This window comes from Triturus cristatus, chromosome 4_1, assembly GCF_964204655.1.
Source record: "Triturus cristatus chromosome 4_1, aTriCri1.1, whole genome shotgun sequence".
In the NCBI taxonomy this organism is placed as follows: domain Eukaryota; kingdom Metazoa; phylum Chordata; class Amphibia; order Caudata; family Salamandridae; genus Triturus; species Triturus cristatus.
In genome coordinates this window covers 299,069,998-299,086,557 of record NC_140585.1, presented here as the reverse complement: position 1 = coordinate 299,086,557, position 16,560 = coordinate 299,069,998, and the positions used below count along the sequence as shown (strand labels likewise).

Sequence of the window (16,560 nt, the reverse complement as noted above, 5' to 3'; positions counted from 1 at the left end):
CCACAAGAATTTACAGGAGTAGTCCAAGAAATAGTACTCTTAGAAAATATTAGTGAACTGCATTTTAGCATGAGCAAATATGCATGTGTAGATTTGCTGATGCGAAAATCTGGATGTTTGCAAGTTCACCTTCCCTCCAACCACTTTTTTCCCCAACCCTGGAAGGTGTTTTAAATCTACCATTGTCAGAAGTAAATTTCCAAATTTTCTCATTATGGGAAAACATTAGAGAAGAGTTGGTGAAAACCCTTAAAACATGCAAGTTAGTAGGTTTGCACAAACTCAAAAGGGCATTCCAATCCTCAGACTATTCCTCACCTCAACCTGTTCAAGCCCTACAATGGTATGAGCCCCTCATAATCAGAGAGGCTATATCAGAGCTCTTGTATAATGAGTTTGCTGCCATAACTTGTCGCTGCATTATGTGGCACAAAAGATACAAGTGGAATTTTTTGTAGGATAAGTAGATTTTTGAAGCAACATGCCCCATGGACAAGTGGATATTTTAATAAGTTCCACTCCCCTGTAGGTTAAGGAAGATAAATAGGGGGCAGAGAGATTCAGCTGCTGCCCAAGTTAGTCAGAAGGCAGCCAGCTATTTGGTCAGGTGATATAATTTGGTAGCGCAGGATCCATGTAAGGGGTAGACCCAGCATGTGTAACATGGAGATAATATGGCTGTCTTTTTCTATGCTAAATGTGTGGAACTGCCCTTCATGGTAAAAGGCTTAGGACAAGGGGTTGACAGTATGGACACTTAAGGGACCAAGAGATGAATGTCTCACCTTTTCAGAATTAAGTCTTAATTACCTTTTATGTTACATATTTGTAAGGGAGACGTTTTTTAGCATTTTGTGCACAGTGTAGTTTTTATGTAATTTTTACCTACTACTTTATCATTATGATGACCACCTTAAATGAGAATCTTCTAAATGGAATGAATTTTAAATTAATGCTATCCCTTTCAAAGTTATGGTTAGGAGACCGCGGGTAAATGGGGGAATGCACTTCTGTTCAGCCTTTGTAACTGTGCCCACTACAACATTTGAAAAAAAAAAGAACTTTATTATTCCATTCTTGCAAAAGGTACCACACGGACATAGTAGTCCACAATTATACCACAATTATAGGATACACTATGCATTCCATCCATTTTTACAGGCAGATGTACAATGAGCATCAATAGGAGCATTAATGCAGATAGTATATGAAGTCAGGCTCTGCGACTGGTGGGTGGGGGTGCACCTGATTTGTGTTCAACAGTGTGTAGAGTTTCTCTGCATTATCCCCATGGGCATAGATAGCGAACATTGTTACTTAGGTTGTGAGCTGGCAGTATCCTCAAGCATGAGGAGATTGACTTGCAGCGGCTGACATATGTTGCGAGGTCTGGATGTTATCGGCTGTAGGTGCGCGTACAATTCGCTGTTTGAGTTAGTGTATTAAGCTATTAATCCATGCGTTTATTGCGGGTGAGTGCAGTGCCTGATGCCCCTGTGTATGGCAACCTCCGTTTTGACGAGCAGAAGAGTGATAGCGATGAAGGGGCGCGAGGCAACAGGGATGTCATGGACGAATCCCAGAAGCGCTATTAATGGCAAAGGTGTGAGTGTGATTTCAGTCATGCATGACAACTCAGAGAATGTGGCCTGACAGTACTAGGCCATCATATCGCAGGCCCACGCCATATGGGCGAAATCTGCTGATGGCGAATGACATTTGGGCCAGGCATGGTTTACTGTGAAGGGTCCATCTGATGTATTTTAGCCGGTGTAGTATATGCCCGCCAGAGGAATTTGAAGTGGAGTAGTTTGTGGCGATGATTAAGGTATATTAGTCGCGTTGGTTACAGCATTTATACCACTGAAAATCGGTCAGTGGGTGTCCAAGATCTTGTTCCTAGGCAGCGTGGACCCCGGCGTCCCGGGTAGGGAGCAATGCCAGGCTCCATTTTATAAAGATTAGATATTAGGTGATCCTTGCCAGTGTCCGTGATGAGCAACGTCAAAGGTGGGAATACATCTGACTCAATGGGGTAGCTGGGAATCTGTGCTCTGAGCGACCCCTGCAACCGCCGAAGTACAAACGGATCCAGCATAGGAGCAGCTTGGAAACATATATTCTCCATCCACAAGTATACATGTCCATCGGGAATAGATCCCCTATGGTCTTCAAAGAGAATCTGGATATGGCTCTTCGATAAGGGCCTCTTGCGTGAAGGGCAACCAAGGGTTTGCGGCCAAGGGGAGAGCAGATGAATACAATAAGTGGCCTCCATTCTTTTGAAACGGCCACTTCCAGGCCCAGGTGGTTGTGGACACAGTCTGGATGCCGTGAGGGTCATGTGGCAGACCCGCCGGCAGCAATGCAGCCAGTGTTGTCTGGTCGGTAAGGTCAGCTTCTGGCCTAGTGTACGGTATCTGGGCATCTGGGGGGTACCAGTGATGAGCACAACTGCACTGGGTCACCAGGTAGTACAGATGGAAATTAGGGACCCCAAAGCCCCCTCGCTTGACCGGCAGGGCCATTGTATCCCAACTGATTCTTGGCAGCTTGCCCCCTGATAAGGTGTATAAGGAGAGTATGGCATGTTGCCAAGAACGTGTTGGTCAGTGGAATCTGGATATTATGGAACATATACAAAAACTGGGGCAAGACTACTATTTTAACAATGGCTATACGGCCCGCCATGAATAGGGGAAGTTTTAGCCAGCGTTTTGATCCGTGTATACAATTTATCCAACGCTGGGCCGTAGTTGAGACGCATTTTCTGCTCCTTATCTCTATGGACATGTATCCCGAGATACTTGATGGATTCTTCGCACCACACCAGTGGAAATTCACTATCGATGCTACTTGGCGCAGATGTCAGGGGAAATAGCTCAGACTTACCCCAGTTAATATATAACTCAAACAAGGCCCCATATCAAATTATTTCCCTTAGTATGGGCACCTGGTTCTCGCTCGGATGCTGCACATAAAGGATAATGTCATCCGCATGAAGTGTAATTAAGAGCGGTCCGGTTTTAAACTGCAGTCCTCTGTGGCGGTGCCGCTCCTGCAGATGGTGTATCCGGGGGTCCAGAGCTAATATAAATAATTGGAGTGATAGCAGGCAGCCTTGTCTTGTTCCCAGTGTTAGGGAGAAAGAGGACGTCAGCGTCCTAATTAAGGTAATGCGTGATGTGGGCCGCATATACAGCAGCGTGATGAGGGCTGTAAATCCCAGTGGGAGACCCATTTTGCACAGTGTGGCTTGCAAGAACGGCCATTCCAGTGAGTTGAACAATTTTTCACCATCCAACAGCGCTGCTGCGGCTGGCACAGTAGGGGAAATTCTATGAAGAAGCGCAAAGAGCAATCACAGATTCAGGGCCGGAGATATTTTTGGTCCAGCAGGAGCGAGAGTCGGGTTGCTATAATTTTGACCAAGATCTTGATGTCAAAATTTAACGAGTAGAGTGGCCTATAGGAGCCACAATGATGCGGGTCATTCCTTGGCTTGGAGAGCAATATTATCACTGCTTCATGGAGAGTGGGCGGAAGAACACCCCCTCTCCATCGCTTTCCGATAGAGTTCTAGGAGGTGCGGGCAAGTAAATGTTTGTACGCTTTGTAGAAAATTCCTGAGAAACCATTGAGGCCCGGCACTTACATTCCATCCATGGCCTCTATCACTTGGATTATTTCCTGCACAGTGAAGGGTTCCCCGAAAAATTGTTGGTGTGCGGAGCTAAGCCATACCATGGCTATCTCGTCCAGGTAACGTGTTCTGTCAGCAGCTTCGTTCTTAACCCGGCAGGTGTATAAATCGGTGTAGTAGGTAAGTATTTCGTCCTGGATACCCAGTGCGTCTTAGATACAGGTTCCGTCTGACCGCCAGAGGACAGTTGTATAAGATTGGCCGTTAGGGGGATGTAGCATTCGGGTAAGCATGCAACCTGGCCTCATTTCCTCTCTGTACCTCCTGGACGTTGCGTACTTTCCCAGAAAATGTTTCTCTCTTGGCCACCTCGTGGAAATCGACTAGTAGGGAGGTGCAGCGATGCACTTGTGTAGTCGACCCGTGCGCCGCCTGGGCCTGATTGACCTCAGGCAACTGTTTCTCTATTTGGAATAGAGTGCGTTGCAGGTCTTTCAGGATCCCCGGATAGTTAGAAATACAAACCCTTACCCCCTTATATAGGACTAGAAGGCCTCCCATAGAGTGAACCAGGACTCTACACCCCTTTCTTTATTTAAAAATATTCCACTATAGCTGTTCGAAGCTCTGATCTGAATAAATCATCTTGGAGTGCCATACCGGGGAACCTCCACTGTCACTCCACCCGCCTGCCTTTGGTATACGGAGCTTCAGGAGCACCGGGGAATGATCCAACAGTGTTTGTGGAAGGTGTTGTATGGAGTCAATCCATGGAGTCCTGGTGGGAGTGAGGAGCCAGTAGTCTAGGCGAGTCTAGGTGTTGTGTTGTGCTCACTTTGCCACTGGATTCAAGCTAGCCTGGCTGATGGAGGGTGTTACCCAGAAACCGGTCCCAGGATGCTTGTTTCTGGTTCAGGGAAGACCTGGCTTGGCAGTTCGGGCTGGACTGTTCCCATGAGGCACAGGGTCAAGACTGATTTGCATATAGCTCTGTCTGAACTAAGGTGACGAAGTGAGCTAAAGAATGATGATGGATTCAACCCAGATCTGTGACTGGGGGTGTCTGAAAAGTTTCAGCGCTCTCTATTATCTCCTTGTGTTTGCTTTGTTCGCCCTAAGTTGGCAGGGTTTGTCCATACGTGGGTCCCTTGCTCACTTTGCCACTGGATTCAAGCTAGCCTGGCTGATGAGGAGTGTTACCCTGAAATCGGTCCCAGGATGCTTGTTTCCAGTTCAGGAAAGTCCTGGCATTGACTGGGGGTGAGTCTGAAAAGTTTTGGCGCTCCATCCATCCTCTCCTTGTGTTTGAGTGATATGTGTAGGCAGGCTGCGAAGGGTGCTGCTGACGCCAGGCATCCATCACATTATCTGTTTCACTTAGTTCTCTCAGAGCACGCCAAGATCGTGACTTGGTGCCAGGGTTGTCTGCTGTGCTATCGCATTAGGGGTTGAGTAGTAAGTTAAGGTCTCGCCCCCCCCCCCCCCCCCCCATACAGATGTGGTCTGCCACTGCCAGTTCAATCTGGGCCTGCAGATTGTGATCAAATTGAGGGCTGTCTGTATTTGGTGCATATATGTTAACTAGGAGCATGGTGTAACCTAGTAGGCAGCCTGCCACCAACAGATAATGACCCTCCGTGTCTGCGAAAATCGCTGTCAATTGGAATGGCGCTAGTTTGTGTATGAGTTTTGAAACTACCCTGGCGTACGTACTGTAGCCTGTTAAGTAAGGATGAGTTCCCCATGTGGATGCAAATATGGGCTGTGGTGTGGGGGACAGGTTGTTTCTAGAAAAAAGGCAATATCAACCTGGTTCAAGTACTGCAACACCTGCTTGCCCTTGTGTGCCTTGTCAAGCCCCCGTATGTTCCAGGTCTCTAGTGTTATGTCCGCAAAAGGATGGACCCATTCGTCTGCAGTCATTGCTAATCTAGGGGGAAGGATGACGATTGTTGCTAAGAAAAACAGTGCTGTACCAACAGTAATCTGAATAGCGGCCATCTGCGAAACTACGCATAACTCAACATATGTTACCTCGTCTACCCCCTCCCATCCCCGTTCCCAGTACTACAGGGAGAACCCAACCCCAACAACGTTGATACAATCATGAACACTTGCAGCATAAAATAGTACCCAAACAGTTAAAGTGTGGAATACGCTCAAGGGGTGGCAACGCTTCGCCAGTTTCCCACATCCTGCAGGAAGAAAAGTTACGGATAAACAATGCAATTTGTGTATCATCAAAGGAGGGGGACAAGGAGCGCTTGTAGGCCCAGCACACAAGCCCCTTAAAATATCAATTGTGTCAAACAGGCATGCAGTTCCTTCAGACAGAGGAAGACAGAGAGAATATAAATGACTGGTCAGTCCAGTGTCCACAGGATCAGATGGGGGTCTGTTCCTTTTGGAACTGGGTCCCTCACACACCCAACTTGGTGTCATGCTTCATCGTAGGGCTTGCCCCTCGTCAGGCCAGCACTGCAATGCCCGACGGGCACCCATAAAGGTCCTGATTCTCCTCCACCGCGTCTGCCACTAGCTCCCGCAGGCCTCAGCTGAGTTCTCGTCCCGCGTCGGTGTAAGAGTCTGCCTCGCGTGGTCACGGTACCAGTTGTTTCAGTCTGCCGGTCCTGTTTTTTCTGATCAGGTGCACAGCGATGTGAACGGACAGATACTCCTCTCGCCTCGGGTAAAGCTGCTCCTCCAGTGCAGGCCTCTTGACGGGGGGAGTCCTGCCTTGACGTAGCAAGGTCTCATCTGCGCATCAGCCAAGTAGGTGGTTTCGGCTTCACTTGTGCCGCTACCGTTCATTGTGGGGTTTTGCCCGGAGTGGTGGCTTGCTGTGTAGGTTTTCCCCGATTCAGCTGGAGAATTTTGGCTAGTATATGGGCAGGACTGTGAGGAGGCCGATGGAGCTTCAATGCTACACGGCCATCTTGGTTGGTAGCTTGACAACAGTTCTCCCACTTTAACATTAGGCAGGCATACTGGAGAGCCACTGTAACCTGACCCGTGAAGTACATGTACTAATTTGGAGCAGAATCCCTTGAGGCTGAATGTGACTGTTGCTCTCCTGGGGGACTTCCTTCTATATGGATCTCAGGACAGAATACTGAAGGTTACAGCTGTAAATGGACTTTGCTTCTGAAGGCCCCTCTTTTTATAAGGGATATTGGTCTTTGTGTTGCTTAAGCTATTTAGCGCTTTGCTTGGAGAAGCGATATGTCTATGTAAACAGTGTGTGAGACATTCCCAGCAGACGTATGTGGAGGTCCCGGGAAAGCATTCACTTCTTGGGAAAAATGTACCCTCACTTGAGCTTGGGCTTTAGAACAACCACATCTTTTGAAGCCACCCACTATATGATTCAGTTGTGTGCCAATTACCAAAGCTTGCTGTTTACATTTGAGTAGAATACTTGTGAAAAAGGCAAAAGAAACCCACTCTTCTTTCCACTTGTCGCTTGGTTTTAGAAATTTGCATTTGTGCTTGTTCATGCGGTCCATGTGTCTTCATGTAATGTAAGGCAAACTTGTATAGTGCATCTGCCACCCCGAGGGTATCCTGGCACTTAGATTACCAGTCAGCTACTGTGTGCATCTAACCAAGATAGGCAAGGATCTAATCTCTGGGAAACAGTCTGGTTTTCAGTTCCTTCCTGAAACGTGACAAGGTGTTCATTTGTCTAAGGCACCTTTACCTGGTCATTTGCTGAAACATGTCGACTTGGTATTTTGATGGGTAGTGTTCTGCCAGAGGACCAGAAGGAATTATATTTGTAAGCAGCAAAGTATATTACCTGCATTTTTAAGGGCTGGCATTACAAAGAAAGGCATTCCTTCGCCCACTCTGCATATATCTCTTAATGAACATTGTAAAACAATATTACAATCATTTGACTAGAGTACAGTCACTTTAACATTGGAAATTAGCATTATTTCCACTATTGCCAAAATATGTGCATTTCTCTTTTAGTTAATTGAAAATAAGGAGTTCTAGCTGTGGCCCATCTGGATTACACTATATCTTATTGTTCCAAAATGTCCTCTGTTGCAATTCACTCTTTATAAAGTACCTTGCTAGAGTCTAATCATTTATCAATCTTTTGTCAGTTGTGAACCTATTGTAGGTTTCCTCTTCACTTAATTTTGGTGCCAAATCTGCCATATCTTTACAGGTGGTATTTTGCTGGTGCCATTGGGCGTAGATGAGAGAACAGTAGAGTACTTACTGTGTCTGGGCCAAGGGAGGCAAATGTTGAGAAATTGTATTTGGGCCTGCAGAGCTTTTTGGCTGTCATGACTGACGGGCCATATGATGTAAAAGATCAGTTTTTGTGTACTGTTGTGTTGATTGACAGAGCAGCAGGACTCCCAGGAAATGTTTGAGGTGGAAAGAGTTGCCAGGAGGGGAGCATGTGTTGGGTCACAGTTGAATTGTCTGGAACTCCTGATGGACACTAGTGTTTCTGTAAGTTGAGGGTGACTGGGAGCATGAAGAGAATGTGTGTGGGGGGGGCTGTGTTACAGGGTGCTTTTAGGTACAATCGGTTAAATAGCTAGGTGGGTAGAATCAGACGCACTGACAATTTGAGACACAGGTGCTGACCGCAACAGACAGATTTTAAGCTACATAATGATCTGATTTTTCAGTGGTACTTGATTAGAGAATCGCTGCATTCTTATTGACATCTACTCATGGTTTGATAGCTACTCAAACAGCTCGCTTTTCAATCTTCATCTTGTTGAAATGCCCCAGGCCAGAAAATGGCCAGCGATGCCACAATGACACTTTCTCTTAGCTAAAACATGGCTTCAGTTTAATCATTCACTTTTGCCTTCTCCATTTTCCTGATGCTTGGTCTGAGAGTCGCCAGATTTCTACTTGATCAACTGTTCTGAGAGCTGATGGAATGTAAGCAAAAGGATGTTACATCTCCTTAGTAGCTCTATTATTGAATCTTCCTATTGCTGAGTTGCCTTCTCTTCATGAGACCCATGTACGGACTGCCATGGACTTTTGGTTTGGGTAATGAGATGTCACTTTAAGAGATTGAATTACGCAAGAGGTTTGATTGATCAAGAAACCTACTAAAGAGTTTATTTTTAGAGTCCACTCAGGTTCATAGTAGTGTTTCTCTACTGCCTGAACTCTTCTTACTGAGGAGCCTTTAAGACTTTAAGCTAATAGGCAGTTGTAAATTCATATCTGGCTGGTAGAATCTAAAGGATTTGGGCTTGTTAGAGGACCGTTCGTGTGGGTTTTAAGGAGAATCGATTCGCATGGAGAGACCCACTCACACCTTAAAGAAGCACAAGGAACTTTGCTTTAGAAATCCTCCTAAATGGCATCTCTAGCCATCCGGAATCTTCCAGTAACAAGTGAATCTTACAGGAAAAGAATTTCAAGACTTCCAAGGAAGCAAGTTACAGCAACAACTTCAATGACCTCTTCAGGTGTTGGATGCACCTTTCCTTGATAATGTGGCTTGGATGTCTTGCAAACAGTAATGGATCCTTTCCTCTTGTGTCAAAGATTCTCATGCTCACATCACCCAAAATCAATTTTTCTCATGTTCTGACCGGACAAATGCAGAAGTCTGCTTCATCTTTTATTTGTTCTCTTAGAATCTTGCAATGGTCAGCGTTCTGGGCTCTATCGCTTGCAGATCTAGCCAACATACTCAACTCCCTCAGAGCCACTCTTTATGAAGGGAATGTCTTACCTTCATCTTTCATCAAAGCTCTCTCTGGGGATGTTCTCTCATTCTACACCATTGCCAGTGCCTCCCTCGCTCATTGCATTTTCCCAGAAGCTCTCAAGACAGGCCAAATCCTCTCATCCCTAAAGAAACATACACCATAACCTTATCAGCTACCAGCCCATCACTCTCCTGCGATTCGAGGCAGAAAATTGAAAAAGCAGTCTGTGTTCAACTCCAAAATCTCATCGGTGCACAACTTCCAGTTGGCCTCTGATTGTGCTGCAGCAGAGAGATTGCTACTTTTCACATTGCAGATGATGTCCTCTTGAACAAAGATGAAGCGGACATCTACTCCTGATATTCCTGGACCTCTCAGCTGCCTTCAACAGAGTTTACCATCCCACCCTCATATGTACCTTGGAGTTTTGAATGGGATACACGGGCACTGTCCTTCACTGGTTCGCCTCTTAACTTTTCAATTATTACCAGATTGCTTACATGGGCACTTCCAGGTCACAAACGATCTCAGTCACCTGTGCTTCCCAAGGGTTCCGTACTTTCTCCTATCATTTTCAACATCTGCATGGAGCCGCTTGGTGCTCGGCTCACAGAAAACTGCACTAGATTCACCAATATGACTATGATACATAACTCTTTTTGAAAGTCTCAGTTTCAGACATCCAACGCCTACACGACTACTATTAATATGTCATCCACACTTGGATGCCCAGTGCCTACCTGAAGCACAACCCAAGCAAGACAGAATTCCTTTTATTTGCCAAGAACAAAAAACTGCAGAAACCTGGCCCAATTACCTGATCCTCGAAAGTTTTGAACCCCAACTTTCATTGAATGCCAAGTTGCATGGTTTCACCCTGGACACAGTTTCTTCAAAAAAGTGACTTCAAAACTGCTGTAAAGCCCTCAGGCTCTGGCATTTGGACTGTAGTAACATCCTGCTCCATGGCTTGCCAGACTCCATACTGGCGGACCTTAAGAGCATCCTACACTCCGCAGCATCTCTCATCTAGGGCCTAAAGAAATATGTTTGCATCACCTCTGCTATCCTGATGTAACCCTGTTGGCTCCCTTTACCAGCCCGCTCTCTTAAAGACCAGATGCATTATTCACAAGGGCATCAAGACCTGCACCCTGCTTAGCTTGCAGACCAGCTTCCATCTCTGGTGTTCTTGGCTCACTCACAGCCAGAACACCATCAGACTGTAGACTAATAAGTGTTAAAAAGTACAAATAAGGCAGATTTTCCCAAGATTGCTGGCCGCTTTAGGTGCCAGAAATGTCTGGCATGTAAATTCACCAGAGATAAAAAAAAATGTTTACCCTTAATGGGATCCTGATCAAGCAAACTGAATTTTCCAATTGCAGCACAAAAAACATCATTTAGTGTATCAAATGTCCGTGTGATAAGGTGCAAATATAGGCCAGACTACACAGCCAGCCAAGTCCCGGATTTTACAGCATCGGTCAAGAATTAAATGTTGCACTCTGGGGACTGCATTAGTTAAACATTTTCAAGAGATTGACGACTTGAAAAATGATATTGTATGGTCAAGTAATTTTTGTGGCACAGAGGGAGAAGGGATTCCATGCCCTACCTACTAGACAACCAAGAAGTTGGAATGATTGAAAAATGTCATACATGGGTTTAAACGATGTAGACAAAATGTGGTCTTCAATTAATTAAACCGGAAATTGATTCCATAAAAATAAAGGGACATACTATTAACATGTATGTCCCCTCTTCCTTTCCAGAGTGCCTGCTGAATCAATATGAATCATTGCGTTTGTACGTACGGAACGTTTGAATATTTTTTGAAGAGGGTTTTGTAAGATGATTTAGTCTTTCAGTTAAGGGATAGTGATTCGCAATATGCATTATATTTTGGAAATATGCTCATATATGTTCGATCTTTATTGTAACTTTTAAATTGTTGGTCCAGCAGATGATGATAATTAGAGCATGTTCAAAATGTGGCGAATTTATTGAGGACATTATGAAAAAACATATTGTAAATGCTGCAACTGCTAAAGATGCGGAGACAATGTAACTCTTTTGAAACTGTACAAAATTAGGTTGTTAAATATTGCATCGTATGAAGGGAATGCATGTTCTAATATGGCCACCAGTCAACATGAGCACAATTCCATTGGTCTTTTCTTTTCCTTACATCCCACATGATCACCTATAACATTTTTGTTTGGCGGGTGCCACGCACAAAGATGAACGCCCAAGACACAGAACGAGGGCTACAAGAAGCTGGGTTCGCTATAAGGTTACGGAGTGCCACTTACGATTTAAGAAGGTGGTTTCTGCATTTAAGGAAGCTCTAAAGTAGGCTCTCTGCCTCGGTATAGTGATACTATCTCAATGGGCCGAGAGGGGATTAGTTCATTTATTTCTCCAATGCCATACAGTTGTCTTTTGCAGATTCTCGTTTTTATGAACCGATCAACATGTTAATTTCAAGTGGTTTATATAATATTATTTGGGTGACTGGTAAGATTATGAAGTAACGGTGGCTTAAATGCTCACTGCGAGGTGTTCCATATTTTCATGAGCTACAAGGAGGCATGCCACAAATGCATGCTACAGGGAGACTCAACCTGGTGTTTGTTACATTGTACTTTGGTGAACCTGTGGTCACACATAAACCCACAATAAAAGACAAGACCCATGCGTGTTTTAGTTGGTTTTATGTTGAATTATAACACACCACATAATTGTGTTAAGCTTTTATTATGTTAACCGAACGTACTTCACATCTAACCAATGGCCTTCTAGAACTGTGCACAGGGTCTTCTTCTGAGAGTTTCTCGCTCCATCTCTGTGATAAGTTCCACTTGACGTACTGTAGATAACGCATGCAGTTTTAAAAAAAGTCTTTAGAATTTATTTTTATTTCAGTTTGGTTTATAGACCCAGCATACTTGTCTTTCTGTGGTCCTGAGAAGGCTGTAAATGACTGGCCGAAACGCGCCATCCCTATTCAGTGGAGGAGTCTGAGCTGACAAAATGTTGGGATTTCCTTTGGGCTAGGCATAACATTTCCATGTAGTCTGGCTTTTATTGCTGTGCTTTGCTAACTGTTTGACTACCTCCCAGTGGATCAAATCTTGAAAAACCGAATGTGCCACCGGAAGATATAGAGTTGAACACTGAGACAAAACATTACAAAACATTTAAGGAATGTCTTGTACAACGATTGTTTGTAAAGTTGTTGTATCTTTCTGTGTAAATGTGTGTATATATACGAAGGTCAAAGAAAGTTTCAGAACTCACGAGTTAATGACCAATTGTAAAATTGTGCTTGTACTAGACATAATGGTGTGTTTAAATAATATATTAAAATGTTTCCTGAATTATTGATGTTTGTCAAAGTAAAAAAAAAGCTTTATTCGAGAATTTCTCATAAAAGCAATACACATAATAATTATTAAAATCATACAACATAAATATAGAAACCATCAATTTAGAAAAGTAAGTATAAATACAATAAATTAACACAGTGCCAATATTACATTCGTCTGGACGATTAATTCCTAGGCAATTGTTCTCTGCCTAATGGACCATGCCCACCCCAGGAATTTAGCAGTTGCAACAGTCAATTGGAGGCAGGAACTAGTAGAGATAATTCTCATAGCTACAGAACCATTGGGGACGCTTAAATTTCTACAAGCCGGTGCTAGCCAAATACGCCGAGGGGCTGTGTAGGCCTTGCAGGAAAACAAGAAGTGCCCAATGGACTCTTTTTTGTATTTCCACAGGCAGGACAGGTAATATTAGTAGACCCCCTCCACCTCCCAGTTAAAGACCTTAAGGGGAGGCCACCTATCCTCAGTTGGAAGAAAAGTTTCCTATCCCTTGGGTTAGTTATAATATCCCAAAATAATTCTAGTCTAGGGAGGGACTTAACCTCCAAGAAGCGACCAGACATAGAGCCTGCGTCAGATTTTCTCCATGCCTGCTCGAACACATAGGCCCAGTACAACTCCTTGATTGTTTGCTTGCTTGGGAAGGCGGCTTCTTGTGGAGTGTCCCATAGCGTCTTCAACCCAAGCATACATAGCAATGCTCTAAGTTTGGTCAGCCATTGGATTTTATGAAAAACGTCGGCCTTAATCACAGCCGCAAATCCCTCAGCATAATGCTTAAGTTCTGGTGTAGTCCAAAGCTGCCTCCAATACAAGATCGGTCGTAGCCTTGCCAAATCCCCCACTGCCTTCCTTCCCCAATCATATCTGAGTGGGATCAGAGGTGTACTTTTAGGGAGACCAGTTAATGACCTGAGAAACTTATTCTCAGACATCTGCATCGAGTTAAGATGGCCAAATCCCCACAATTCTGCACCATACAGTGCAGATCCCAGAGTTTTTGCTTCGTACACCTTCAGAGCTGGTGCAATAGGTTTCGACTGTGATTTCCTGTGCTCAAGCCCAAGGATTCCAGACACTTGCCTATGCTTTAAGGCTGCCAGTTCAATATGCTGAGCCCATCTTGAATCGTCAGTTATGTAAATGCCCAGGTAAGTAAAGGCTCTGACTACATCCAGGGGGCGTTCACTCAAATACAGCCTGGGTCTGACACTACGGTGCGGGTTAAAAAACATGAGTTTGGTCTTTGCCACGTTAACTTCCAGACCATAATTCCTACAAAAATCGTCAAAAATACAGAGAGCACTTTGCAGGCCACTAGGAGTCTTGGACATGATCAACGTATCGTCGGCGAACATCAAGATCGGTATCTTGATGCCCGCCAACGAGGGTGCGTCCACATTCTCAGCTAACATTCTGGCCACTACCCCATTAATAAACAAAGAAAAGAGCAGTGGCGCCATCGCACAACCCTGTCGCACGCCCCGTTCTACCGGAAAATCATCAGTAGTCTCGCCCTGCGTACCCCACTGAATCCTTGAATGTTTGTCATTTTTGTAGTCATTTGGTTTTTGTCTGTGAATGAGTTACTATCCACTAGGAATGTGCATATCTATTGATTTTATTTACCTTTTAATTTCCCCCCATTTTCGATGACTGGTATATTTATAAGTCTTTCAATACATTCTAAGCTCATTCCAGAGGATGTTCTATGCATATCAATTTGTAGATGGTGTTCAACTTAGAAGACCGCTCTTGAATTTATGGAAATTTATTTTGTCTTACACCAGGTACAAATCATCTGCCAATAACTACTGCAGGAAAATAAATGTTGGATGTTTGTAATCTGCTCATAACAGACGTATAGCACAGAGAATCACACTTTGTAAATTATAGTTGGCTGGGAAGAGATGCTAGACTAACCCAGGGACATGCCTGAGGAGGGTGTTTTTGGGACAGTTATGAGGAAGACCTGGTATTAACTAAAATTGAGTTAAACTGGGGAAGAACGTATCCTCTATGTTTTTATAGCTTTGTGATCTTTGTATATTTTACTGCCACTTTTGTTGTAATATTTATCAAACTCCTCCAGAGAATTCATATGGGCCTGAGATGAAAAGGACAGACTAGTGTACAGTAAATTGGTGTCCACTTAAACCTCTGTTTGAATTTTCAGCCTTCAGCAGAACTGGTTTTGACTGCCACACCTCTCCTGTATTCAGCCCTGCCAGTCCTGAGAGTTCAATAGAAGATTGCCTCGCAAACTTTGGAGACCGCGTCTCACTTGAGCTGAAAGAACCACTGGACCACGCTCTGCAGTGTCTGCTTAGCAGGTGAGCCAAAGTTAGTGTGTGGAGCCTGTGGAAGTAGAATATCTTTCTTCCAAACCTAGACTTCGTTCTCTCCTCCTTTTGTATGCTTCTTCTTAGTGTCTTGGATTCATTTCATTTTTATGCAGCAGTAAGAGTTTAGGAGTAGAAGTAGTGCTTGCCTTTGCCTAGGTAGAAAAGCTTCAAACGGACCTGAAAGCCATTAGCAGTAACTACATTCTTACATAGATTCTAGAGCCAATTCTTGCAACTCCTTCACTTCCCTTAAATCCTTCTGCAGTTCTGTTCTAATGCTGTGGGTCTAGACCTCGCCATCGACCCTGTTGACTTGCAGCCAAACCACCAGTTCATCTTTAGGATTTCTGCATGGCATTGGACAACCTCCCCCATTGAACACTTCTCATCTTGATAGTTGTCTGGATGTTGTGGGTGTTGTACTGCCATGCAAGAGGGAGGCTAATGCTTTCCTTGTCTCTGTATTTTAGGTACCCAGATGTTGCTAACGTGCACATCTGCTGTGAGACCCTGGCCACTTTTTCATAATGGCAATGTACTCCTCTGCCACAGCACGTGCTTCTGCCCTTAAAACTGAGAGGCTAATGACCAGAATGGGGGCCTGATAGTAGAGCATAGAGGAATTCCTTCCAGCTAGCACAAAAACGTGTTCTTCATGTGAGTTGTCTTTTTGTATTTTTGTATTTCGACCATTTAGTGCATGATCCCTATCTGCATTCCATTTGGCAGAGCAAATGCATGGTTAGTGTTACCTGTTTGGCAGTGGTTTAGATACGCCTGACTCCAGGTAGGAGTATAGTGTTTTCAGCAAGGCAACATCCTTGTTCTACAAAGCACCGAGAAGAAAGTCATTTACCGGCTAGAGATGTAACCAACAGTGATAGACTGTTGAATATATTCTCACACCCTCTCCACCTGTTAATTATTTGCTGTATGCATGTTTTTTTGATATCAGAACCAAATGTGATTGTCCCTCTTCATCAGTTTAACCATTCTTCTAACTTTTCTACCTCAAATAATACATTGGTGGAAGGAATGCTTGAATAAATCTCAACCACTAGTGATTGCTCAGAGCCTTGTTCAACATCTTGTTGTTTGCCCACTCTTCCACCCAAGACAGAGACCAGCCATATGCAATCAGTTTTGTTTCTGAATGAACAGGAACAGTCCAACCAGGATTTCCAGGCCTTGTCCCCTCCAGGCAGTAACACAAGAAATCCCAGACGGATTTTGGCATATGGCACACTAAGCACGAGACTCACTTCTGGAGTATCCCAACGCACTGGAACGCAGTTCCGAGGGATAACTCGGTGGCTGGGATATTAATTCAAGCATTAGCTCTGCCTTTGTAATTTGCTGGTAGTCTGCTCCTTTTTAAATAATGTGCTTTCGCATGATTGATTTTTTTTATTTCCTAAATTAGAGAAAGGGATAATTAGGTGTTGTCAGATGTTCTTTCAAAATTAACGTCATAC

The 16,560-nt window shown here is 44.2% G+C and overlaps 1 protein-coding gene across 4 annotated transcripts in view; it reads left to right on the top strand.

Annotated features, from left to right (window-relative positions):
- BCL2L13 (BCL2 like 13) overlaps positions 1-16,560 on the top strand; it is a 425,050-nt gene that overhangs the window by 254,386 nt on the left and 154,104 nt on the right. For all 4 annotated transcript variants that reach the window (XM_085652164.1, XM_085652167.1, XM_085652166.1 and 1 more), the window contains one exon: positions 14,917-15,073. In XM_085652164.1, the coding sequence (XP_085508290.1) occupies positions 14,917-15,073 (157 nt within the window). The remainder of the gene's footprint in view (positions 1-14,916; positions 15,074-16,560) is intronic.